The sequence below is a fragment of the Anolis carolinensis genome, unplaced genomic scaffold (assembly GCF_035594765.1).
Source record: "Anolis carolinensis isolate JA03-04 unplaced genomic scaffold, rAnoCar3.1.pri scaffold_7, whole genome shotgun sequence".
In the NCBI taxonomy this organism is placed as follows: domain Eukaryota; kingdom Metazoa; phylum Chordata; class Lepidosauria; order Squamata; family Dactyloidae; genus Anolis; species Anolis carolinensis.
This window is the reverse complement of record NW_026943818.1, coordinates 29612711-29622710: the sequence shown is the minus strand read 5'-3', so window position 1 is coordinate 29622710 and position 10000 is coordinate 29612711. Positions and strand designations below refer to the sequence as shown.

Sequence of the window (10000 nt, the reverse complement as noted above, 5' to 3'; positions counted from 1 at the left end):
TGAGATAGTCAAGTTAATTAGGATTGTTGTTGTTGTTGTGTGCCTTCAAGTCATGTCAGACTTTGGCCGAGCCTAAGTCTAAAATTTATTATTTATTTACTGCATTTATTTACTACATTTATATCCCGCCCTTCTCACCCCGAAGGGGACTCAGAGCAGCTGTATGTACATACATTATATTCTTAGCATAACACAATATTAGCATTATATATTACTATATTGAACTATACCACTATACTATTATATAATATGTAATATATAACATACTAGCTGTGCCCGGCCACGCGTTGCTGTGTCTGAGTCTGGTGGTGTTGTTCAGTCTACATTAGGTTGTATTGATGCTGTGACCTCCACCTTCTTTATACTCACATTAGTCGTAGTATTTGAAGTCTGTTACCTTCTTCCATTTTTGTGTTGATTGATAATTGCTTGAGATCCCTGTTGTCTTTGGTTTGTTGTTAGTTGTAATGTCTGATTCTGCTGAGTGCGGTTTATATTTTTATTGTGGTACAATTGTCTTTTTGTTGTTTTGCCTGTGTAGGTGTTTATTATTGTTGTTGTTGTTGTGGTCATGAAGGTTGGATAAGTTAGATGCTACTGTATTGTTTTTTGGAGGCCCAGTTTAGCACTGACTGGCCTCTCAGCCTCAGTGCCTGGCTGTTTCTTGCCTGTGATGGTGTTGATTCTCGTTGCTGTTGTTGTTGTCATTGTTATTATTGTAATTGTTTTTTTGGAGGCCAAGTGTGAATGTAGTGATTGGGGAGGTGGATGAGTTGTGTTGTCAAATTTTGTATTTGTTATAGTCACAATGCGTTGTTGTAAGTTTTGTGGGTCCGGATTGTGGTTTTGTGGTGTAGTTGTGTTGTTACAACTGGGAGAAAAGGCTTTTGTGTTGTGTTGTCAAGTTTTGTATTTCTGGGGCGTTTAGTTGTGTTGTTATAGTCACGATGCACTGTTGTGAGTTTTGTGGGTCTGGATTGTGGTTTTGTGGTGTGGTTGTGTTGTTACAATCGGGAGAGAATGCTTTTATGTTGTTGCCAAGTTTCATATTTCTGGGGCATTTAGTTGTCTTGTTATAGTCATGATGCGTTGTTGTGAGTTTTGTGGGTCCAGTGTGGGTGTGTGGTGTGGTTATGTTGTTACAACTGGGAGGCAAGGCTTTTGCATTGTTTTGCCAAGTTTTGTGTTTCTGGGGCGTTTAGTTGTGTTGTTTATAGTCATGATGCGTTGTTGTGAGTTTTGTGGGTCCGGATTGTGGTTTTGTGTTGTGGTTGTGTTCTTACAACTGGGAGGCAAGGCTTTTGCGTTGTGTTGTCAAATTTTGTATTTCTGGGGTGTTTAGTTGTGTGCCAAGTTTCGTATTTCTGGGGTGTTTAGTTGTATGCCAAGTTTCGTATTTCTGGGGTGTTTAGTTGTGTTGTTATAGTCACGATGCATTGTTGTGAGTTTTATGGGTCCGGATTGTGGTTTTGTGGTGTGGTTGTGTTGTTACAACCTGGAGGGAAGACTTTTGCGTTGTGTTGCCAAGTTTTGTATTTCTGGGGCGTTTAGTTGTGTTGTTATAGTCACGATGCGTTGTTGTGAGTTTTATGGGTCCGGATTGTGGTTTTGTGGTGTGGTTGTGTTGTTACAACCTGGAGGGAAGACTTTTGCGTTGTGTTGCCAAGTTTTGTATTTCTGGGGCGTTTAGTTGTGTTGTTATAGTCACAATGCGTTGTTGTGAGTTTTGTGGGTCCTGTGTGGTTTTGTGGTGTGGTTGTGTTGTTACAACTGGGAGGCAAGGCTTTTGCATTGTGTTGCCAAGTTTTGTATTTCTGGGGTGTTTAGTTGTGTTGTTATCGCATGATGCGTTGTTGTGAGTTTTGTGGGTCTGGATTGTGGTTTTGTGGTGTGGTTGTGTTGTTGTAACCTGGAGGCAAGCCTTTTGCATTGTGTTGCCAAATTTCGTATTTCTGGGATGTTTAGTTTTGTTGTTATAGTCACTGCGCAAACAACTTTATCATTTTATATATATAGATAATTAATATTATTATATGGTATTACTATTAGTATTATATCGTATAACATAAGATTATTATCAATATTATATGTATATACAATATATTATATTATTAAAACTGATATAAAAATATTATATTATAAAACTGAGGGCGAGGGCCAGGTAAATGACCTTGGAGGGCCGCATCCGGCCCCCAGGCCTTAGTTTGGGGACAACCTTGATTGTTTTGGTGTTGGTTCTTCGATTCCAAAATCAAATAACTTCATATGTAGCCATAGGTGGCCTAGGGGATAAAAGCCTCGTGACTTGCAGGTTGGGCTGCTGACCTGAAGGCTGCCAGGTTCGAATCTCACCCGGGGAGAGCGCGAATGAGCTCCCTCTGTCAGCTCCAGCTCCATGCAGGAACATGAGAGAAGCCTCCCACAAGCATCAAAACATCCCCTGGGCAACGTCTTTGCAGACGGCCAATTCTCTCACTCCAGAAGCAACTCAGGTTGCTCCTGACACGGGGGAAAAAAAAGTCGCGGCCAGGAGGACTTGCACCGTTGGCCTTTCGGAGAAGAAAGGAAACCACCAGCCGCCTTTGAAGCTGAAACCGGAGCCTGGCCAAGCCGCGACGGACAGCTGCCTCTTTGATTCAAGCATGGCCCGGTGGGGGGAGTCTGGGGCAGGGCTGGGCCCCAACGGCGCCGGCCTTACCGGCCCAGCAGGAGCCCTGGCCAAGCCCACGCACACACAAATGTGTGTCTGTGTGTATATATCTATATATATAAAAGAGTGATGGCATCACGGCGACCCACAAAACGACAAAACTACAGGCCCTCCAACCTCGAAATTTGACAACACAACCCATCATCCATGCCCCTAGGTTGATACAACAAAAAGAAAAGGAAAATAACGTCCTAATTAGAGAGAGAGGAATAATTGCTTTTATCCATCTATATATATATAAAAGAGTGATGGCATCACGGCGACCCACAAAACGACAAAACTACAGGCCCTCCAACCTCGAAATTTGACAACACAACCCATCATCCATGCCCCTAGGTTGATACAACAAAAAGAAAAGGAAAATAACGTCCTAATTAGAGAGAGAGGAATAATTGCTTTTATCCATCTATATATATATAAAAGAGTGATGGCATCACGGCGACCCACAAAACAACAAAACTACAGGCCCTCCAACCTCGAAATTTGACAACACAACCCATCATCCATGCCCCTAGGTTGATACAACAAAAAGAAAAGGAAAATAAAGTCCTAATTAGAGAGAGAGGAATAATTGCTTTTATCCATCTATATATATATAAAAGAGTGATGGCATCACGGCGACCCACAAAACGACAAAACTACAGGCCCTCCAACCTCGAAATTTGACAACACAACCCATCATCCACGCCTCTAGGTTGATACAACAAAAAGAAAAGGAAAATAAAGTCCTAATTAGAGAGAGAGGAATAATTGCTTTTATCCATCTATTCTATATATATATAAAAGAGTGATGGCATCACGGCGACCCACAAAACAACAAAACTACAGGCCCCCCAACCTCGAAATTTGACAACACAACCCGTCATCCATGCCCCTAGGTTGATACAACAAAAAGAAAAGGAAAATAAAGTCCTAATTGGAGGGAGAGAAATAATTGTTTTTATCCAATTGCTGCCACTTAGAAGGCTCTAAGCTCTGCCCACTTGGTCTCCTAGCAACCCACTCAGCCCAGTGTTAATAAAAGAATAAAAAAATAAAAATAAATACAAATTTAAAAAAAACACTAAAAAAATTAATACAATAAAATACTATAATAACAAAATAACTAAAAATAATACAACAAAATAATAAAACATAATAAATAAAAAAGATAAGTTACAACAAAATTAATTTTAAAAAATACAAATAATGTCAAATAAAAATTCCACAACAACTTTTCACCAATACCACCACCACTTTGCCACAGCAACGCGTGGCCGGGCACAGCTAGTATATCTATATGTGTGTATGTATGTGTATAGATAGATAATGATATAATATCAATAATATATCAATATCAATACCAGTGGAGACTCCGGTGGCCTAGGGGATAAAAGCCTCGTGTCTTGAAGGTTGGGTTGCTGACCTGAAGGCTGCCAGGTTCGAATCCCACCCAGGGAGAGCGCAGATGAGCTCCCTCTCTCAGCTCCAGCTCCATGCGGGAACATGAGAGAAGTCTCCCACAAGGATGGTAAACACATCAAAACATCCGGGCAAAGTCCTTGCAGACGGCCAATTCTCTCACTCCAGAAGCAACTCCGGTTGCTCCTAACACGAAAAAAAAAACTAGACTGCAATATTATTAGTTATATTACATGCAATATATAATATATATTTATAATAGTGTATTATTATAATTATATTTTCTAGCACAATGTAAGCATTATATATTACTATATTGTACTATACCACTAGACTGCAATATTATTAGTTATATTACATGTAATATATAATATACATTTATAATAGTGTATTATTATTATTATTATTATTATATTTTCTAGCACAATATAAGCATTATATATTACTATATTGTACTATACCACTAGACTGCAATATTATTAGTTATATTACATGCAATATATAATATACATTTATAATAGTGTATTATTGTTATATTTTCTAGCACAATATAAGCATTATATGTTACTATATTGTACTATACCACTAGACTACAATATAAGTAATATTACATGTAATATATAATATACATTTATAATAGTGTATTATTATTATTATTATTATTATTATTATTATTATTATTATATTTTCTAGCACAATATAAGCATTATATATTACTATATTGTACTATACCACTAGACTGCAATATTATTAGTTATATTACATGCAATATATAATATACATTTATAATAGTGTATTATTGTTATATTTTCTAGCACAATATAAGCATTATATGTTACTATATTGTACTATACCACTAGACTACAATATAAGTAATATTACATGTAATATATAATATACATTTATAATAGTGTATTATTATTATTATTATTATTATTATTATTATTATTATATTTTCTAGCACAATATAAGCATTATATATTACTATATTGTACTATACCACTAGACTGCAATATTATTAGTTATATTACATGTAATATATAATATACATTTATAACAGTGTATTATCATTATTATATTTTCTAGCACAATATAAGTATTATATGTTACTATATTGTACTATACCACTAGACTGCAATATTATTAGTTATATTACATGTAATATATAATATACATTTATAACAGTGTATTATTATTATTTTATTTTCTAGCACAATATAAGTATTATATATTACTATATTGTACTATACCACTAGACTGCAATATTATTAGTTATATTACATGCAATATATAATATACATTTATAATAGTGTATTATTGTTATATTTTCTAGCACAATATAAGCATTATATGTTACTATATTGTACTATACCACTAGACTACAATATAAGTAATATTACATGTAATATATAATATACATTTATAATAGTGTATTATTATTATTATTATTATTATTATTATTATTATTATTATTATATTTTCTAGCACAATATAAGCATTATATATTACTATATTGTACTATACCACTAGACTGCAATATTATTAGTTATATTACATGTAATATATAATATACATTTATAACAGTGTATTATCATTATTATATTTTCTAGCACAATATAAGCATTATATATTACTATATTGTACTATACCACTAGACTGCAATATTATTAGTTATATTACATGTAATATATAATATACATTTATAACAGTGTATTATCATTATTATATTTTCTAGCACAATATAAGTATTATATGTTACTATATTGTACTATACCACTAGACTGCAATATTATTAGTTATATTACATGTAATATATAATATACATTTATAACAGTGTATTATTATTATTTTATTTTCTAGCACAATATAAGTATTATATATTACTATATTGTACTATACCACTAGACTGCAATATTATTAGTTATATTACATGCAATACATAATTTCTAATTATAATGGTGTGTTATATCATATTACATTATAATACTATTATCCATATTATATGTATATACAATATATTACATTAGTATAGCATAATATTGTATTATACATTATTATATTGTTATATTTACACAGGACACATGGTGGAATGAATAATAATAAATTATTATTATTGGAGCCCCCGGTGGCGCGGTGGGTTAAAGCCTTGTGACTTGAAGGTTGGGCTGCTGACCTGAAGGCTACCAGGTTCGAATCCCACCCAGTTTTAGAATTATACCATTACTAATAGTATGTAATATAAGATTATTTATTATTATTATGTGCAGTATTTAAATTCCGCCCTTCTTTCTTACCCCGAAGGGGACTCAGGGCGGATCACATTATACACACATATAAGGCACACATTCAATGCCATAACATAGAACCGAGGCAAAGACAAACCCAGGCTCTGAGCTGGCCTCGAACTTATGACCTCTTGGTCAGAGTGATTTGTTACAGCTGGCTGCTCACCAGCCTGCGCCACAGGCTGGTGATTCCTCTCACTTCCTTAATTCTTAACTAGGAGTCGTTGGCAAGTCGGATGTTTGTGACTCAGGGGTGGCCTGTGTGTTTGTGTGTGCCATCCTGAGTGTCCTCTTGCCAACTTGCAGGTGCTGCAGACCAAGAAGGTGTCCCGGCGCCAGAGCCTGGAGCTGCAGAAGTGCGAGGAGATCCTCAACAAGCTGGTCAAGTACCGCTTCAGCTGGCCCTTCAGGTAAGCCCCCTGCCCCACGCCACTCACTCCCTTGAGTGACAACGGGAAACAAGGGGGGGGGGGCGGGCCTCGGGATGCTCCCTCCTCCAACAAAAGGGCCACCCTGTTCTCTCTGTAGCAGTGGTTCCCAAACCTATATGGCCTACCGCCCCCTTTCCAGAAATAAATACTACCCAGCACCCCCCCCCCCTGGAAAGGGGGTGTGGCTTAGAGGGGTGGGCGTGGCTCCTGCTCAAGAGGGCGGGGCTGAGTCTCTCCCCTAATCCAAGATGGAGAGCTGGGAAGGAGAGGTGGGCGGGGCCAGGACTGGGATGGGCGGAGTTACGAGCTCTGAGGCAGGGCTGAGCATCTATCCCAGGACACAGGGGGCGGGGCTAGAGGAGGGGGTGGGGCCTCTATACCCCACCCCGTGTTCTAACATGCGCCTCAGGGGAGGTGTACAGAGGCCCCGCCCCCACCCATAGCTCCGCCCTTTAGTCCTAAAAGGCCTCTCAGGAGAAGTATAGTGGCTCAGCCCTGTCTCGTGCTCTTGGGAAGAGGCCCCACCCCCTTCCCTAGCTCCGCCCTCTGTGTCCCAGCCTGCACCTCAGGAGAGAGATAGATGCTCAGCCCTATCTCTGGCTCTTGGAAGGAGGCCCCGCCCCCTTCCCTAGCTCCGCCCTCTGTGTCCCAACAAGAGCCTAAGGAGAGATATAGATGCTCAGCCCTGTCTCGCGCTCTTGGAAGGAGGCCCCGCCCCTCCCCTAGCTCCGCCCTTTAGCCCCAAAAGGCCTCTCAGGAGAGGTATAGATGCTCAGCCCTGTCTCGCGCTCTTGGAAGGAGGCCCCGCCCCCTCCCCTAGCTCCGCCCTTTAGCCCTAAAAGGCCTCTCAGAAGAGGTATAGAGGCTCAGCCCTGTCTGGCTCTTGGGAAGAGGCCCCGCCCCCACCCCTAGCCCCGCCCTTTAGTCCTAAAAGGCCTCTCAGAAGAGGTATAGAGGCCCCGCCCCCTCCCCTAGCCCCGCCCTTTAGCCCCAAAAGGCCTCTCAGGAGAGGTATAGAGGCTCAGCCCTGTCTCGGGCTCTTGGAAGGAGGCCCCGCCCCCTCCCCTAGCTCCGCCCTCTGTGTCCCAAGAAGCGCCTCAGGAGAGGTATAGATGCTCAGCCCTATCTCAGGCTCTTGGGAAGAGGCCCCACCCCCACCCCTAGCCCCGCCCTTTAGTCCTAAACGGCCTCTCAGGAGAGATATAGATGCTCAGCCCTGTCTCAGGCTCTTGGGAAGAGGCCCCGCCCCTTCCCTAGCTCCGCCCTCTTTGTCCCAACAAGCGCCTCAGGAGAGGTATAGATGCTCAGCCCTATCTCAGGGTCTCCCACTTTGGGAATCACTGCTCTATAGTGAGTGTTGAGATTTTCCCCTTCCTATAGAGCGAGGCCTCACACGAGGGTGCGTAAGGGGTCGGGTCTCCCAAGACCACCATGGCCCTGATGCCCCTTCTTTCCCCCCCGGACAGGGAGCCGGTGACCACGGAGGAGGCGGAGGACTACTTTGAGGTGATTGCCAGCCCCATGGACTTCCAGACCATGCAGAGCAAGTGCTCGTGCGGGGGGTACGCCTCGGTGGGGGACTTCCTGGCGGACGCCAAGCGCGTCTTCTCCAACGCCGAGGCCTACAACCGCAACGGGAGCCCCGTCCTGGCCTGCCTGGAGAAGACCGAGCAGTGCCTGGCCGACATGCTGCGCAAGCACCTCCCGGGCCACCCCTACGCCCGGCGCAGGCGCAAGGCCGGCCCCAACGGACTCCCCGGCGGCGGGGGCCGGGGCTCCGACAGCGACCCCGAGGACGCCGGCGCACCCGTGCGCGGGCGGAAGAGGAAGAAATGAGCGCTCTTGCGGAGGAGTGGAGGAGCCGTCGTGGCGGAGGGAGGTCCCACGGGTGAGTGTGGGCCCCGCGGTCCCGAACCCATGCGTCCGCCAGCACTTACCGTCACCAGCATCTCTGTGTCTCTCTCGGACCCCCCCTCTTTTTCCCCGACGTTTGTGTACAAAACAAAAAAAAAAGCAACCCACACTCCCCTCCTTGTATATATAAACCATCGTACGCGCTGTACAGTTTGTAACGGGGGGAACGGGCCCCGTGTCCCCCCTTTTTTGTAGTCTCTGGACACACCAAGGCCCCCCGTTTTAGCCCCCCGGCTTCTCTCTCGGATGTTTCTTCGGGGACACAATAGGACTCCTTCTTTTATATAAAAGGATTGTTTTTTGGGGATTTGGGGGGGGGGCAGAGGGAGGGGTGGGAGGGGTGGGGAGGGGTCTGCTAAGGGCTGTACTTGTAATAAACCAGAAATGCCAAAAAAAGATACTTATATATAGATATATAGATATATGAATTTGTTCTCATTTCGGTCACTGAGACGTATGATTCGGATGTGTTTTCTGCCTGAAATTCTTGAATGAGTGAATGACCCAATTGGGGAAAAATGGTTATTTCAAACACAGATATGTTTTGCACACACAAACGCCCCGAAATCGAATCCTGGGTCATTTCATTTTAGATGGTAGCGTATCTTAGTTTAGAATACATTCGACAGAGGCTTGGCTGTTGTGAAAGAACAATAACAAGTTTATTCAGGTACAGAGCTTAATGGTTTCAATGTAATTTCTCACTTAGAGGTGCACTTTCTTCAACAGTTGCAACAATAACATGTTTATTCAGGTACAGAGCTTAATGGTTTCAATGTAGTTTCTCACTTAGAGGTGCACTTTCTTCAACAGTTGCAACAATAACAAGTTTATTCAGGTACAGAGCTTAATGGTTTCAATGTAATTTCTCACTTAGAGGTGCACTTTCTTCAACAGTTACAACAATAACAAGTTTATTCAGGTACAGAGCTTAATGGTTTCAATGTAATTTCTCACTTAGAGGTGCACTTTCTTCAACAGTTGCGACAATAACACGTTTATTCAGGTACAGAGCTTAATGGTTTCAATGTAATTTCTCACTTAGAGGTGCACTTTCTTCAACAGTTGCGACAATAACACGTTTATTCAGGTACAGAGCTTAATGGTTTCAATGTAATTTCTCACTTAGAGGTGCACTTTCTTCAACAGTTGCGACAATAACAAGTTTGTTCAGGTACAGAGCTTAATGGTTTCAATGTTGTTTCTCACTTAGAGGTGCACTTTCTTCAACAGTTGCAACAATAACGTGATGAATCCAC

General features: G+C 41.6%; 1 protein-coding gene across 1 annotated transcript in view; it reads left to right on the top strand.

The window, feature by feature from the left end:
* baz1b (bromodomain adjacent to zinc finger domain 1B) overlaps nucleotides 1-9076 on the top strand; it is a 61673-nt gene extending 52597 nt beyond the window's left edge. The window contains 2 exon segments of the mRNA XM_062959229.1: nucleotides 6703-6806; nucleotides 8294-9076. Of these exon segments, the coding sequence (XP_062815299.1) occupies nucleotides 6703-6806; nucleotides 8294-8663 (474 nt within the window). The 3' untranslated portion in view covers nucleotides 8664-9076.
* The last annotated feature ends 924 nt before the right edge of the window (nucleotides 9077-10000 follow it).